At 41.7% G+C, this 17,066-nt stretch overlaps 1 protein-coding gene across 3 annotated transcripts in view; it reads right to left on the minus strand.

Annotated features, from left to right (window-relative positions):
- The window catches only part of KDM3A (lysine (K)-specific demethylase 3A), a 62,536-nt gene that overhangs the window by 15,878 nt on the left and 29,592 nt on the right, over positions 1-17,066 (minus strand). For all 3 annotated transcript variants that reach the window (XM_015564077.1, XM_006763982.2, XM_015564078.1), the window contains exons 10-17: positions 15,080-15,284; positions 11,373-11,587; positions 8,029-8,181; positions 7,796-7,891; positions 7,304-7,431; positions 4,848-5,043; positions 2,487-2,659; positions 1,882-2,118 (exon numbers count right to left, since the gene is read on the minus strand). In XM_015564077.1, coding sequence (XP_015419563.1) covers positions 1,882-2,118; positions 2,487-2,659; positions 4,848-5,043; positions 7,304-7,431; positions 7,796-7,891; positions 8,029-8,181; positions 11,373-11,587; positions 15,080-15,284 — 1,403 coding nt within the window. The remainder of the gene's footprint in view (positions 1-1,881; positions 2,119-2,486; positions 2,660-4,847; positions 5,044-7,303; positions 7,432-7,795; positions 7,892-8,028; positions 8,182-11,372; positions 11,588-15,079; positions 15,285-17,066) is intronic.

Genomic DNA, 17,066 nt, shown 5'->3' on the forward strand with positions numbered 1-17,066 from the left:
CAGTGCAATTGAAACTTCGTGGCCCATGCGCAGAGTCGGAATTTTGTGGAAGAGCCACACTCAAGGAGCCAAAGAGCCGCATGTGGCTCGCAAGCTGCAGTTTGCTGACCACTGTTCTAGGGGCAAGGACTCCACTCCCAGTATTCACAGACTACCAGTGCCAAGGCTCAGGGCAGGCAGATGTGGTAAGACAAAGGCCAGCAGGAGAGTCCGGTCTACAGAGGGCACAGCCACTGGCCTCTAACCTGTTGTTGCTAGGCAGGAATCTAGACCTGAGGTTGCCAAGTCCTTTAGTTATCTAAGACAAGCCAGAAATCCTGAACTTTGTGAAATCTGACTAAAATATCGGCAATCAGTTTAATTAAAAAAAATTATGTTATTCATGGTCTTGGTCTAAATTCAGTCAGTGTCATCATGAGCAAATCTTAGTACACAGGGTTGAGAAAAAATTTTTAGAATTTTTTTGTTAAATATGTACATTTTTTCTGTATGGCAATTTCCTAGCCTTGTCCAAGAGGAAAGTATTCCTTCGTGAGGACTCCAAATTTAGCCCAGAAGAAAAGCCAAAGATTCAGAAAACAAAAACCAAAACAAGAAAACAGAGGATGCCGAAACTGGTTTGGCTCAGTGGATAGAGCGTCGGCCTGCGGACTGAGGGGTCCCAGGTTCGATTCTGGTCAAGGCATGTACCTGGGTTGCGGGCACATCCCCAGTAGGAGATGTGCAGGAGGCAGCTGATTGATGTTTCTAACTCTCTATCTCTCTCCCTTCCTCTCTGTAAAAAGTCAATAAAATTTATTTTTTTTAAAAAAAGAAAGAAAGCAGAGGAGCAGGTATACATTCATCTCCTAAACTATCAACCAAAACTTAAGATGCAGTGCACTGGCTAGTGTGTCTCAGTGGTTAGAGTATCAGCCCGGCACTGAAGGGTCTTGGGTTTGATTCCTAGTCAAGGGTATGTACCTGGGTTGTGGGCTCAGTCTCTGTCCTCGGTCGGGGTGCAAGTGGGAGGCAACCAGTCAATGTGTCTCTCTCACATCATTCTCTCTCTCTCTCTACCTCTCTATCTCTTCCTCCTACCCTCCTTTCCACTCTCTCTGAAAAAAAGCAGTGGGAAAAAAAATCCTTGGACAAGAATTTTAAAAAAACTTAAAAAAAAAATAAACTTACGATGGAGCAATGCTGCCCTGTAAAGCAGACCCCTTGGGAGACTACACATCAATTACAAGATGAACCACCTGGCTCTGGTCCACCTAAAACTGCCTTCAGCACAAGGTTTTAATTCATGAAAGAGGGATACGTGATTGTCACAGTTTGTCTAATCCCCCAAATCCCATAAGCCTCCCTGTCATACTCCACTTCTGTTGAGATTTATCACACAAGAATAACTGAGTCCAGGCGCTCTCATCAAAAATCCAGTTTGGCTCAGTGGATAGAGCGTTGGCCCAAGGACTAAAGGGTCTGGGTTCAGTTCCGGTCAAGGGCATGTACTTCAATTGCAGGCTGAATCCTTGGCCCCAGTCAGAGCATGTGCGGGAGGGCAATCAATCGATGTCTCTCTCTCACTTTGATGTTTCTCTGTGTGTCTTTCCCCTTCCCTTCCCCTTTTCAAAATCAATGAAAACATATCCTCAGGTGAGGATTAACAACAAAAAATTCAATGACTAGTCAGAAGCAATCAAAACCTCACAAACCATACTACTCTGCCTTAGTAACATTCACCCTAAATAATAAAGTACAAAAACAGGAGATAAAGTATATACTACTTCTAATTGGGAAGACGGGTGGTAGAAGGGGGCGGGGCGGGGGGATGTCAGAGTCTGCCAAAGGTACCCAGAAGGGGGATCTGAACTGGGCTGGGGGAGCAGAGGACCCTCTTACCTGCCCTTGTTTCCAGCACTCCCTAAACACATTCCAGTTGCTCTTGTTATTGGGATCTTGCAAGCACAGCAAGCGATTGTCACATAGCCAGTAGTGAGGAGTGTCAAAGCCCAGAATGCTGGGCTTGATCGTCAGTCCTTGAGGCCTCTTAGATAAATCAGAGGAATTCCTATTTTGCACTAAAGAGGCAAAGATGTCATCAAGGATTTTTGGTGTATTCTTGAGTCCATTTTCTGTCTGAATTTGAGAAAGAATACAAGTCTTAAATGTCATTCCCTACCATCAAAAACTCATTCCTATAGTGGTAGGACAAGTATACATCACATATCCAGAAAACAGTCCAAGCCAGGACCCCAAGACAAAAAAGTAAGTCTCCTTCCCACACTTGACATCACAACTCACAGAAGTGGGTATAGGAGAAAGAATAACAGGAGAAAATTGCCCAGCCCAGTACTATAACCCTGTGAAGCCCACCTGCCAATCACACAGCCTTCTGTACCCATGAAGAAAAGCCTAGGGTTCAGTTCTACTTTCTGTTTCAATTTTTCTAGTCTCATCTATTTACCTTTACTAGGCGGAGTACCAACAGCAAAACAAATGCATACCTTTCCCGTAGAGGAATTCAAGAGATTTCGGAGGAAACCAGAACTGTTGTTGCTTACAGGTGTCAAAATCGTGCTGTTAAAGGTATGGAGGACTGTGCTGGACTTGCTCAAAGGAGGCAGGGGTGGAAGGCATTTGATTTCATTCTTTAAAGTTGGCATCATTGGTTGTTTTTCTAAAAATAAAAAACATCCAAATGGAAAAGCATTCTGAAATAAAATCTCTTAGTAGTCCTCTATAAAAATTACTTTGGAACCTGTTTTCATTTATTAGAACAAAAAAAACTTAACAGGATAAATACTAATGACATTATTTAGACAGGATTCCCAACTGGTATTAAATAACAAAGATCCAATTCCAGGGGATACATGGTAAATGATGTATATATATATATATATATTTTGAGTTTTAGAGGACATTTATTAAAGCTGGAGACAATAAAACTAGGAAGAGCTGGGGAAATGAGCCTAGGCTGGTCTGCTTTGGCTCACTAATAAGTCAGAGAAAAGGGGCCTTGGGAACAGGCTCAGGGGGTTTGTCCGGGATAAACTGCCACTGCCCATTGCTGCCCTGTTGCAAGCCTTGTAGTTTAGGAGATGCACGCCTGTGGGGAAAGAAGAAGACAAGAGGGCGCTCCTGAGAAGGAGGGAGGAGGAGGGTAGGCTAAATGGTATTTTTTAAACTTCTGTTTTCTATTTGTTTGTTCCTGGTATACAAAATACAATTGACTTTTATAAATTAACAATGTAACTAGCAACCATGATAGGAATGTTTATTAAATATATGCTTTTTGATTTTTCACATGTATGATTAGATTGTCTGCAGATATCAAAAGCTTTATCTCTTTCTTTCCAATTCTAATATCTTCTTGTTTGCCTTAATGCAATAGCCAGGATTTCCAGCACAATGTTTAATATAATAGTGATATCAGGTATGCTTGTCTCTTTCCCAAACACAGAGGAACACTGTAAAAAAAACCTATTCAACCAATTAAAAAAATTCAATCACTATTTATGATGACTGATGTCAGTTTTATTGTAGAAGCTCATTATAGTAAGTACTAGACGCCCGATGCATGAAATTTGTGCAAGAGGAGGCCTTCCTTCCCCTGGCTGCCAGTACCAGCTTCCCTCTGGCACCCAGGAACCCGGCTTCCCTCGCAGCCCCCACTTCATTCAGAAGGACAACCGGTCTAATTAGTATATTACACTTTTATTATTATAGATATTCCCTTCTGTTCCTAAGATTTAAAAAAAATCATGAACAGCCGAAACCGGTTTGGCTCAGTGGATAGAGCGTCGGCCTGCAGACTGAAAGGTCCCAGGTTCGATTCCGGTCAGGGGCATGTACCTTGGTTGCGGGCACATCTCCAGTGGGGAGTGTGCAGGAGGCAGCTGGTCGATGTTTCTCTCTCATCGATGTGTCTAACTCTCTATCTCTCTCCTTTCCTCTCTGTAAAAACTCAATAAAATATATTTTAAAAAAAAAATCATGAACAAGTATTGAATTTTCCTACTTTTGTCTCATAATTTTTCTTGTACTTTTTTTAAGTGATTATTTTTTTATTATTATTTTTTTATTGCTTACAGTATTACAAAGGGTATTACATATGTGTCCCTTTTTTCCCCCGCCCTTGACAATCCCCTGGCCTCCCCTATCCCCCAGTGTCTTACGTCCATTGGTTATGCTTATATGCATGCATACAAGTCCTTTGGTTGATCTCTTACCCGTCCCTCCCTCCTGCCCCCCAACCCTCCCCGGCCTTCCCGCTGCATGTGTTGTTGTTGGGATTCTCTTGTACTTTTTGAATGTTAAACTACACCTGCATTTCTGATGCCCTTGTTCATGCTGTATAAGTCCTTTATTGATAGTACTGAATTCTATCCACTTAAATTTTGTTTAGGATCTTTACATGAAAGAAACTGACCTGCAATTTTTCTTTCTTTTACCATAAACAGAAAGCAGAATCATGTAAATTTCTAATCTAACTACCTGATTCCAAAGGCCATATTCTTTACACTATCATCAAGCATAGATGAAAAAGCACAGATAAAGAAAAATAAAACTGAAGCCAGAACACTGAACATTAGACAAAACAAGATCTGTATAGGATAAGAACAGGAAGGCAAAAAAGTCTCAATCTCCACCTAACTTGCCGTCTATCATCAGCAGTAGCTGTCCTTGCTGGTGCTGCATTTTGGAAACATTTGCATGTGTGTCAAGTCTCACAGTGACTGTAGGGAACCACTTTCCCTTCTACAAGACCTCTAACTACGCTGTTCTCACAGCAGCTAAGGCTGCCCAGTCCCTCCCCAAATGGACTACAGTTCCCAGGAACCCACAGGAAAGGAGGGAACGCTCACCCTTATTTTCCTTGTTGACATTTCCACCTGTCAGGTCTGCCAGCCAGTTTAAAGGAGAAGTGCTGCCTGGACAGACTGGCTTGATGCTGCTGGCCGGCTTGGAGGCAGCTCCCCCACCCATGGCCACTGGCTCCACCACCGAGGGGTTCTGTTGGAGCATGGTTCCAAGAGTCGGTTTTTCTCCAGCTAAGGAAATCTGAGTATAAAAGGAGAATTTTACATAAGCTGAAAAATTAAGTTTTCCTTTTCTTATCTTCTCCCTAACAGCTCACCAGTAAGAGAGACAAATACCCAAAACAAAGCCCAGTAACAGCCCTAGACATCACCATGGCTGCAGTAATCTTGCAATAACAGAACAGAACTATAAGGGAGGGGAGACTTTAATTTTTTAGCTTTTATGTATCACTAGTGAAACATTAAGATATGCTAAGAAGCCCTAGCCGGTTTGGTTCACTGGATAGAGTGTCGGCCTTAGGACTGAAGAGTCCCAGGTTCGATTCCGGTCAAGGGCAAGCACCTTGGTTGCAGGCACATACCCCGTAGGGGGTATGCAGGAGGCAGCTGATCGATGTTCTCTCTCATCGATGTTTCTAACTCTCTACCCCTCTCCCTTCCTCTCTGTAAAAAATCAATAAAATATATTAAAAAAAAAGATATGCTAAGAATGTAAATACAGCAAAATATTCCACCCACAGCCCTTTATGTCCCACCTCACACTTATACATATCCTTAGCGCTCCATCTACCATGTTGCTTTAATTTCTTTAAAAAAATACATCTTTATTGATTTCAGAGAGAAAGGGAGAGTGACAGAGAGATAGAAACATCAATCATGCGAGAGAATCACTGATTGGCTGCCTCCTACATGTCCCCCTACTGGGGATCAAGCCTGCAACCCAGGCATGTGCCCTTGACTGGAATCGAACCTGGGACCCTTCAGCCCGCAGGTTGACACTCTATCCGCTGAGCCAAACCAGTTAGGGCTACCGTGTTGCTTTCAAATGACCAGTTTGTGCCAATCTCCCCAGTGAACTCACCCTAGTATCTGGAATAGACACTCAAAACAGGGTTGCTGAATGAATGAGTACAGGAGGCAGGGTAGGAAAGGTACAGCTGTGATTTCAGAAGGAAACAGGAAGTAGAGAAAACGCCCTTTATTTAGCATAGTGGAATGGGCTTTTAAATGTAGTGATCATCTCTTAAAAGAAGTCGAACAAACTGAGAAGAAAAAAACCTGGAAAGACCACACCACTTATCTTTCTGTTACTTAAAAATCTGCCTTGACAGCTCAACTGGTGAAGTTATACATACATACATACACGGAGGAGGAAAAGGATAGTTAAATTCCTGTTTGATCTTGGCCCTCCCTTTACATGCAATATGATTCTGTGATGTCCAATTATTGGTATTGTTCATTATTTCTCAACTAGAGGCCCAGTGCACAAAAATTTGTGCACTGAGGATGGGGGTGGGGGTTTCCTCAGCCTGGCCTGTGCACTCTTGCAGTCCGGGAGTCCTCAGGGGATGTCTGACTGACTGCTTAGGCCCCCTCCTGGAACGTGCATAAGCCGCAGTCTGGCCTCCCTCTGTGGGAGGCAACCTGGAAGGCTGATCAGGGGACAGCCCCCCAGCCCCCATCTCCGTCTCCTCCCTCTGCCTGCTGGCACGCGCCGCCTGCTTGCCGGCCCAGCCCCCTGCCAACCGGCAGTTCCACTGTTTGGTTGATTTGCATACTATGCTTTTATTATATAGGATTACTGATGAGGGAGCTGAAGCCCATATAAACCAGTTAATTTGAGCCGAAGTTATGCAACTAGAAAGTGGCAGGGGAAAAAAATTCAAATTTAGTTCTGACTCCAGAATCACAACTCTTCTACCCATGCTGCCTTTTATGTAAATGTAAAAAAAACTGAGTATTTAAACACAATATGGAATAATGGGCTGAGGGAGAGGAAGGAAGATGGGGGAGAGAGGATGTGATGGTGGAGATGAAGGGTATGCCTCTAGGAAGAGCATCAGCACCAAGGAAATGTACATTTTTTATGTTGAGTATGGGTACATAAAGATTAATTTCAATATTTCCTTCAACTCTTCACATACATTACAGGTAAAATATATTTAGTAATTTAAAACATTTTAGAGCTTATCTGAATCTCTTTAACTCTGCAAAGTATGAGAAGTTTTTAAAAACCCATATAAATTCGATAGTAACTTATTAGGTAGACTATAATAGAAGAGTTTTTTGCTTTTCCAAGAAACAAAAATTAAAAATCTACTAAAAGTTCCATGATAGTAATGTGAAAAGTGAGAATGGGTCTATAAAGTGGCACATGAAACATGAATTCTCTTTCCACAGACAGTGTCCCCATATTCCTTTCAAATATACAGAAATCCTTGGGTTATTTGAAAGCAGACAGACAACAACACGGATGGTGAATCTAGCATAAACAGTAATACCTGTTTTATGTCTTCCTTTGAGGCTGGCTTGGAAAAGAGTTTGAATTGCCTGTTTGAACAGGGACAATTTGCCTTTATTCCCCATTTTGCTCTTACAGAATGAACAATGTCTCCAACTTCATAGAGGGCTAAAAAAAAGGGCACAGGCAAACATCTGAACATGGATGTCACGTATTTTCAATCTCAACATCACAAAGCAGAAGCTGACGTTTCTGGCAGGATGGCTATTTTTTTAACATGGTGCTTACAAGTCCTCCTTTTCATCCTGCTAAGTATGCCTTCCCCCAAATGTACCATTTCCTTTCCTTCCACAAAACTATTTACAAGACCTTAATCACAAAGTTTTGGGGACATTATTTTACAAATTTCTGGACAATTATGGTACACTCTAAAATAAAGTTAGCATATAATATACTATACAAAGTAAAATGAAATCACCTTTGAGCTAACCAAAATAAGGTGGAAAAAAAATCATTACACCATGTAAAATACCTTTTCCAGGGATGATCTGTGTAGGCATCAGGTTCTCTGGTTCATGGATTTGACTCTTCACACACCTTATCCAAGAGAAAGTCTTGTAGGCAGAACCTGTAAATAACTGATTTGTAGTAAATGATCTCATGGACTCTGGCCCCAAATACCTTAGGAATCCATCACCACTAACCAATAAAAGGATTAATCTAAGGGTGTTAAGGGGTCTGGAGGAGAATCAAGTGAATCCTCACCCTGCGGGAAATTTTTCCTCTTCATCCGGTAGCAATCCACACACACTCCAAACCCACACCGAGGACACACCCAGTGCAGGTTGAAGATGGTGGTGTCACACACATCGCACATTTCTCGAACACCTCTGACAGCTCGCTTCCAAGCAACCTGTCCTACAAAAATCAATAAATCACTTAGTCCTGGGAGAAGAGGGCTTATGAAATATAACTTGAAGGGGAAGGGAGCTTATGTTACTCCTCCCTCTGACTGGAGTTCCCATTAGTTCTGTTCAACACCCAGACCCCATCTTAACTCCACCCCACCAACAGGCCTCTTTACACCATAAGCAGTTGGGGGGTGCAGTTTTACCCCCTAGAGATACTCAGGCTCTACACCCCTGCCTTCCCACCCTTCAATGAGCTCTGCATACCACTGATGTGGGTTAAGTGCCACTGAATAAATCAATAAAAAAAGAAAATAGTAGCAGATACACTGGAGTTCAGACACAGTTATCACACCACAGTGGTTCTTCATATTTAGGGTCATGAGGCCCTTTGAGAATCTGAAGACAGCATGGACCATGCTTTCTCCAAAGGAAAAACAAATTGACTCAAAGACACACAAACGCAACATTTGACATAATCTCAGGTTAGTCACAGATGTCCTGAATTCACAGACTGCCCATTAAAACCCCAGGCTGCTTAGGGAAACGGGAGGGAGATGCACATTAATTTAGTGGGGGCACAATAGTCTGACTCATACTAACCAAAATATCCAACAGATCTATATATATAAAAGCCCAGTGACTGGAATGGCAGAACAACCAGAATGACTGATAGCTATGATGCACACTGCGGCAGCCAACCAGCCTGATCTGGGCCCTGATTGTGCCCCACCCCCCACCCCTGGCCAATGCCCCTGTCTGGCCCGGCCCTTGATCGGCCCCCAACACCCCGACTGGGGGCAAGGCAGCTGGCCAACCGCCCACAGCCCCTCCCCAACGCAGGCCCAGCCCAATGGGTCCTCATCAGGATGGGCCAGCCGGACCCCATCTATGCAGGATTTCGTGCACCAGGCCTCTAGTTAAGGCATAATCCAGAATTCTACAAAGTACCATTTCCCATTCCAGTGGCCAAGCCCTGATAATAGGGGAAGGGCCTTCCAGAAATGGGCAGGACATATAACCCACTCCCCACCTATGCAGAAATACCAGATCAGATAATCAAATCAAGTATTAGAAAGTTTCAAGGAGTATAAGCAGAGAAAGGACATTTTCTGGGTCAGACAAAAGCCCAATGTCTGCTGATCAGAGCACTCTTTTCTGTATGTCTCCCTCTCCTGAACAAGACTGGATCAATACTGCCATACGCTTGTTCTATGGAGAGCATTTCCCGCCCCCCAAGTCCAGTTTGTGGTTAATTTATTCATTCTTCAGACTGACCACAATGCAAATGACCAACTTCATTTTGCACTGAATTAATCCAATTGCTGAGTGAACTTCTGCCATTTCATTATAATGCAATAGCTCACTGTATAATACACAGAGCTTTAAGCATTTTGCAAATGAGATTTTATGAACTTCACCTTGGTCACTTGCATTAGACTGTTTTATTAGAGAACATTCTTGGATCTCTGAGCCACCATTTAATGATTTTTTGTCACTGAAAAGACAAAGTAAAAGTATAAATGTTGAGCTCAGCCTCCTAATCTCAGGATAACAGTAATCCCTCTGGGAACATCGTGCGGCATCTTTCAGTATCACTCCAAGCGAGTTCCTCTCTTCAACTGACCAGCTGGTTAGAGGAAGTAAAAAGGAACAGAAGACTCAAACAAACAAAGAGGAAAGGTTAATCACATTTAAATCTTCAAGGACAGAGTTTCTTAATTATGCCTATTTCTGTACGAAAAAAAAAAATGCATTTTCCAGATGACTCACCTACAGGAAAGAAAAAACATCAGTTGCTTTAAACAGCCCTGATGATTTGGGAATGAAGTACTAATATGTTCCAAAGAAGTGTTTCTGTATTTCGATCATTATATGCCACCCTCTAGATCAGCAGTCGCCAATCTTTCGGACCGCACGGACCACCAGTGGTCCGCAGACCACTAGTTGGTGACCACTGTTCTAGATCACTTAAAATTTTTTTCTTTAAATCTACTACTTTTACTTAAATGTACATAAAGGCACTTTGTATCTCTACCGAAAAGAGAAAACCATAATCACATGCCTTAAATAGAAGATTACGAGAAAACAACAATAAGATTCTTTATTAGAGTCTCTGCTACCCAAACAGAATAGAGTGATTCTAAAGCTGCTCTTCTCTTCAGCATGACTCCCTTTAATACAGTTCCCTATGTTGTGGTGATCCCCAGTTTCATTGTTACAAATTGAACATAATTAAAGCATAGTGATTAATCACAAAAACAGTATGCAATTATATATGTGTTTTCCAATGGTCTTAGGCAACCCCTGTGAAAGGGTTATTCGACCCCTCAAAGAGGTCGCAACCCACAGGTTGAGAACTGTTGGCCTATGCAAAGCCTGAAAAGCTACCCACCAGTGGAATGGAAAGGTTTCACTTGAAACTTTCAACCACTTGTGAAAGAAAAATGATGGAAGAAAATTGAGACTTGACAGACAGATGCCCCTTGGTGCTTCTGGCTGGATACCTCTGTTTTACAGAGGGACATGGACAGACAGAGGTGTGGTGTCCTCCCAGATGTCATACCCTGACATGTTATGAAGGCGCTCTGGCTCTAATGTGTCCCCCACACTGATTGATTCTTAAGGTTCACTGGGTTGCCTGATGAATGTGAGAGTGGAGGCCACCTGCACACACCCATATGGAACCTCCACCTATTTCCTTAAAACCTTGCCTCTAACCGAATCATTTTCATCCGAGTTTGTTCCCATTCTCATTACTGGGACCCAGCACCCCAGACTGATTCAGCAGGTCTTGGGTAGAACCTGTCTATTGTAATTTTCTTTGAAATGTATTCATAATTAAGAACCTTTGTCTTAAAGTAAACCATCCTGAGGCCTCAACCCCTTTTGGTAAGCCCACACTGCTGATCATTGTGCAAATTCCAAAACCACCTCATCTTTACCTTTCCTAACTAAAAAGGAGCTCTACTCCTTTGGTAATCACCCCCAAGTAAACCACCCCCACCCCATAGGTAACTGGCTTTGATGAAATTAACAGGTAAAATCTGTTACAAAAGGAAAAATACCACCTCACTATGCCAAAGTCATCTAAACTTTGGGGTTTAGAAAATGAAACCTAAGCAATTAGGACTTAGGTGCCATTCAGGAACAAAAATCAAGCTGGACTCAAAAATCCTACCCACTAAGAGATGCTCTTACTGTGTGGCTCAATAGTTGACATAGCTTCCTTTTCAGAAATCACCATTTGACAGAAGTGGTCTCCAATGTTGGCCAGGATATATTTTGCTGTGTCCAAATCGATCCCCACCACGTTTTTGTTTATAGGCAACCACAAGCCAATTGCTTCACTGTCATACTTGTTTGGAGTTAAGAAACCTTCTACCCGCAACACACCATGTTTGTTGAATTTTAACCTAGAAGAAGTAGAGAAAAAACAGGTGCATTTCACATACACACAAAATTAATTTACAGTTTATAGTTAATAATTCAATCAAATTCCTTCCCAGTTTTCTATAATCTGCATGGCTAATTACAGCCAATTGTTATTTGGCAATGTCAGTAGAAAGATAAGAAAAATATTCCCAAAAGACATGGTAGGGAACACCTGCCAGACTTGGGGGCAAGAGTAATCACAAGTCACCAGAGAAGTAAAATGACCAACAGAAGGTGGTAAATTATCTGATCAGGTCTGAATACAAATATTGCTTCAAGAAAAATGCTCAGCAAGGGAAGGCTAATCCTGGACAGTCACTGAAGCCATGACCACATAGGTATTTAGCACTCATATGAATCCTAGCTGCTAATTAGGGTGCAAGCTCCTAGAATGAGCGGCAGTGTTACGGTGGGCCTCAGTACCTAAGAGAGAGGAGTAGTAAAAGGCAGGATACTTTCTCAGTATTCTCGTTCAATATTTTTGACACCTGAATGTTTTTTCTAAGCTATGTGTTGGTTGTTAATTTATTTTAAATACAACATTAAATGTCAATCTATTTGGAGACACATAGAAGTAGATAGATAATCATAGTGAAATAGAGTATAATAGGTAAAACAATCATTAAATTTTATAGGAACCAGAGGTTTGTGTGGCTAATGTAAAGATAAAAAAAATAGTAACTAAACTTGACCTTGCAATAAAAAGGCAGACATTAGGTAAGGAAGGCATGGCAAGGAAACAGGGACCTTGATTTCACTAGTCACCAACAGTTATGAAAACTCAAGTCTGTGAGACACATGAAGTTGTATTTTAGAAAAACCATTTGCTGCCCTGGCCGGCTTGGCTCAGTGGATAAAGGGTCAGCCTGCGGACTGAAGGGTCCCAGGTTCGATTCCGGCCAAGGGCACGTGGCTGGGTTGTGGGCTCAATCCCCAGGAGAGGACGTGCAGGAGGCAGCCTATCAATGATTCTCTTTTATCACTCGTGTTTCTATCTCTCTCCTTCCCCCTTCCTCTCTGAAATCAACAAAGAAATATATTTAAAAAACAAAACAACAACAAAAAAACCATTTGCCTAGAAGAGCATAGAATGAAATAAAAATACACTGGAAGTTGCATAAGAGATGCAAGCTTATTTTTACGCAGTCCAAAGGAGATATGCAAGTTTTTAACTGATAGCTTAAATTAGAGATAGTCATTATACTAAAAAATGAATTTAAAAGCCATTTCAAAAGGGAAGGAGATAGCAAACTGGGCTTTATCACTGAGACCCTACCCTACCCTACCCCCTCCTATTTTGTCTGCAGAAGAAGTTAATGAGAAACAACCTTGACGAGAAATCTTGTGATAGCCTCAATCTTCACTATAAACATTGGGGGGTGGGGAGAATGTTTTTTTAATTATTATGTTCTTTTTAACCAAAGAAATGAGTTTGTTCTATACTAGATTGGCTTCTACTATGTAACATTAAGTAAAAGCACTTTCCCCTTCAAAGAGGTCAAAAATGGGAAAATAACCGGTCAGTGTGGCTCAGTGGATGAGCACTGACCTATCGTAACAAGGAGGTCAAGGTTCGATTCCCTGTCAGAGCACATGCCCAGGTTTCGGGCTTGATCTCCTGTGTAGGGGGTGGGGGTGGAGGGTTGTGGTGGTGCAGGAAGTAGCCAATCAATTATTCTCTCTCATCATTGTTTCTCTTTCTCCCTCTCCTTTTCTTTCTCTGAAATCAGTAAAAATATATTAAAGATCATCTATAGCCAGAACAAACTGCTCATTTATATATATAAAAAAAGCAAAAACTAAACCAAAAATAAGACATGGCTGCCTATCTTCACTCAGGATCAAAAATTTAAAGAAAATAAATATGTAAAAATGGAAGTTTTTGTCTAGAATTACCAAACAATGTTATTATGGGTTCTTACATAGTTATTCAAAAATACTTGCAGAAAAATGTTAACATGATCAAGTGGTTCCTACTATGGGAAGTATTGGGAAAGTAAGATTCAACATAGTATATAGAAGCACAGCTTAGAGATACTGTGAGTTCTATTCCAGGCCACCATGATATGAGACTGACGCGCTGCCTGCTGCACTAAGAGGGCGCCTGGACCACCATGATAAAGCAAATCTTGCAGTAAAGCAAGTCACACAATTTTTTTTCCAGTGCACATAAAAGGTATGTTTACATTATACTGACGTCTACTAAGTGTGCAATAACATTTTGTCTAAGATATATGTACCACTATGTTCATAGCAGTATTAGTTACAATAGCTAAGATCTGGGAACAGCCCAAGTGTCCATCATTAGATGAGTGGATAAAAAAGGTGCGGTACACTTACACAATGGAATACTACGCAACTGTAAAAAAGAAGGATCTCCTTTGAGACAGCATGGATGGACCTGGAGTTATTATGTTAAGCAAAATAAGCCAGTCAGGGAAAGACAAATACCACATGAGCTCACTTATATGTGGAATCTAATGAATAAAATAGGTCTAGAGGCCTGGATACATGGAACAGACTGACAGATCTCAGAGGGGAGAGGGGTGAGAGGGGATGGGAAGAGATTAACCAAAGAACTTACTGCATATATGCATTGCCCATGGACACAGACAATAGTGTGGAGAAGGCCTGGAGTGGGGCAGGGGCTGGGTGGAGGGGGACAAAGCGGGGGAAATGGGGGACTTATGTAATACTGTCAACAATTTAAAAAAATACTTTATTTCTAAAAATGCTAACCATCATCTGAGCCTGTTGGAAAAATGGTGCCAATATACTTGCTCGACTTAGGGTTGCCACAAACCTTCAATTTGTAGAAAAGAAGAAAGAAAAGAAAAGAGAGAAGAGAAGAGAAGAGAAGAGAAAGAAGAAGGGAGGGAGGGGGGAGGGAGGAAGGGAAGGAAGGAAGGAAGGAAGCGAAGGGAAAGGAAAGGAAAGGAAAGGGAGGAGGAAGGGAAGGAAAGAAAAGAAGGAAGGGAAAGGAAGGGAAGGGAAGGGAAGGGAGGAAGGAAAGAAGGAAATAAAGAAGGAAGGAAGGAAGGAAGGAAGGAAGGAAGGAAGGGAGGAAGGAAGGAAGGAAGGAAGGGAGGGAAAAGAAAACAAAGGCAAACCTGTGGAGTGCAATAAAATGAGGTAGCCTGTACAATACACTACATAAGTATGTTAAGTGTATTTGTGACAATATAAACATTAAAATGCATTGAAAAGTTAACAGTAGTTATTTGTAGTGGTTTTCCAGAACCTTCAGCATTTTTCTGTTTGTTACTTTTAGAAATAGAAGCTTGTATTTTTAGGCTTCTTTGCTTTAAAAAAATTTAAAAGGGAGAATATGAAGGAAATAATCTTCAGTAAGGTCTAGATTTCCAAACCAGAGATTAAAAATAGTATCTCTACTCTTTATAGTTCTAGACGAGGAGGGTGTGGGGATATGGTATTGGGCACAGATTAGCTGAGCTTCGCTCCAGATGCCTCACCTTCTAAAGTGAAAGAAGCGACAAAACACAGGTGAATCTTTCTGTTGTTCCTTATCCTTGCGGAGACTGTCCAAGCGACACTCCCGGCACTTGGGCAGCTGTGCGACAATGTTCATGCAGGAGTCATCCTGTACGAAGGCCTCACCACTCTGCTGCAGCTTCTTGACTTTAGCTGGGTCTGTCAAAACGGACTTCCTGGATGGCGCTAGCAAAACAAAAGATTAAGAAAACGGGACCTCAAATTTTTAAAAAATCACGTCAATATGCTACTGATTTCTATTCAAAGGGCCAGTTTTCCCAAAGGAAAAACTCCTCAATAACTGGTTCAATTGTCATTTCTAAAAATAGCTTAACAGAAGACAACTATGAGGACAATTAGAAAAGTTTTGCCCTCTTTATAATACTCATCTGGCGAACCAATTTGGCCAACTAAAACCCCAAATTTAACAACCAGACTCACAGTTCCAAGCAGTGTATACTTTTATTCACCATCCTAAGTAAGAGAAATATTTCAGGAAGATTTTTCCAAATCAGATACTTAATTCAAACTCACTGCAGTATTAGCAATGCACCTCAACAAACACAACACTGTATAAAAGTCATTTTACACACCCCAAAAAAGACTGGTTTAAGGTGTGTTCTCTGCAAAAGCTAACCATTTAAAACCAATAGAAAAGACCTTTCCTCAGGGCCCAAGGTAGCTGAGAAAAGGGAGGTAGATTCTTAGGCAAATAAATTTTTTTATTATCTAACAAATAAATGAAAACTAAACCCCCCCAAAAACTCCTCTTAGGGAATCAGTCTAGAGATGGGTGGGAGAGAGTAGCAGTCTTGAGAGGAAATTGAAAGATCTCAAACCAAAGAAACTTTAAGTAAATAAGCATCTTTAATAATTACCCTAGAAGTGATCTAACCCTACCTTACCTGTAAAGCAGACCTAGAGCTCACTGTGAACCACGAAATGGATGTTGTCAGGCTTCGATTCCTTAAATATTATTATTCAGTTATAGTGAAAGGGAAGATAAAGAAAGGAAATAAAATAAAGAGAGCAGTAGTTCAAGCATTTTAATTACTTAGGTATTGAAATGGAATCATCCTTTGAATTGGACCAGGTTTTCACAAACCATGGGCAAAGAGCCCAAAGGTTATCTTATCTGTTCTGTCCTGGCTTAACAGAGGAAATATCTAGAAGTAAGCAAGTTGAGCATCTAAATCTAGCTCTCTATTGAGGAAATAGTTGATCCTATCAGTGATTCTCAGTTCAAAGAAGAGCCAAGGGGGAAAAAAGCAAGGCGAGCTTCAGAGGACCCAGACATCTGTCTGATAGAAGAACAGGCAGCTATTCACCCCCAGTTTGCTTTAGCTCCTAAGCAGAGCAAGGGTGCAAGAAAGAGGAACAGTTTCTAAATGGGTCTTTCCATACCCACAAGCAACACCAATGAAAACAACAGAGATCCCAGAGATCCTGGTAGGCTTCTGGTAACACTCAGGCCTCAGCCAGAAGTCCCAGCAGATGGGATGCACCAGGATATGACTAGGTTTTTCATTCTCTTAAAATCACTTTAGCCCTGACCAGTGTTCTCAGTGGTTAGAGCAGTGGTTTGCATACCCAAGGGTCACAGGTTTGATTCCCAGTCATGGGCACATACCTGGGTTGCTGTTCCATCCCACCACCGACCTGCCCTCCCCTCCCCCCGCCCTGCCGTGGAGAGGCAACCAACTTATGTGTCTCTCTCATGTTGATGTTTCTCTCTTTCCCCTCCCGCCCTCTCATTCACTCTAAAATAAAAATCAATGAAAAAAATACCCTCGGATGAGGATTAACAACTAAAATCCTATCTAATAAAGGAGAAACATGGAAATTAGCATACGACCGCTACCCTTCCCATTGGCTAATCAGGGCGATATGCAAATTAACTTCCAGCCAAGATGGCGGCCGGCAGCCAGGCAGCTTGAAGCGAACACGAGGCTTGCTTGCTTCAGTGCC

Source organism: Myotis davidii, unplaced genomic scaffold, assembly GCF_000327345.1.
Source record: "Myotis davidii unplaced genomic scaffold, ASM32734v1 scaffold339, whole genome shotgun sequence".
In the NCBI taxonomy this organism is placed as follows: Eukaryota; Metazoa; Chordata; class Mammalia; order Chiroptera; family Vespertilionidae; genus Myotis; species Myotis davidii.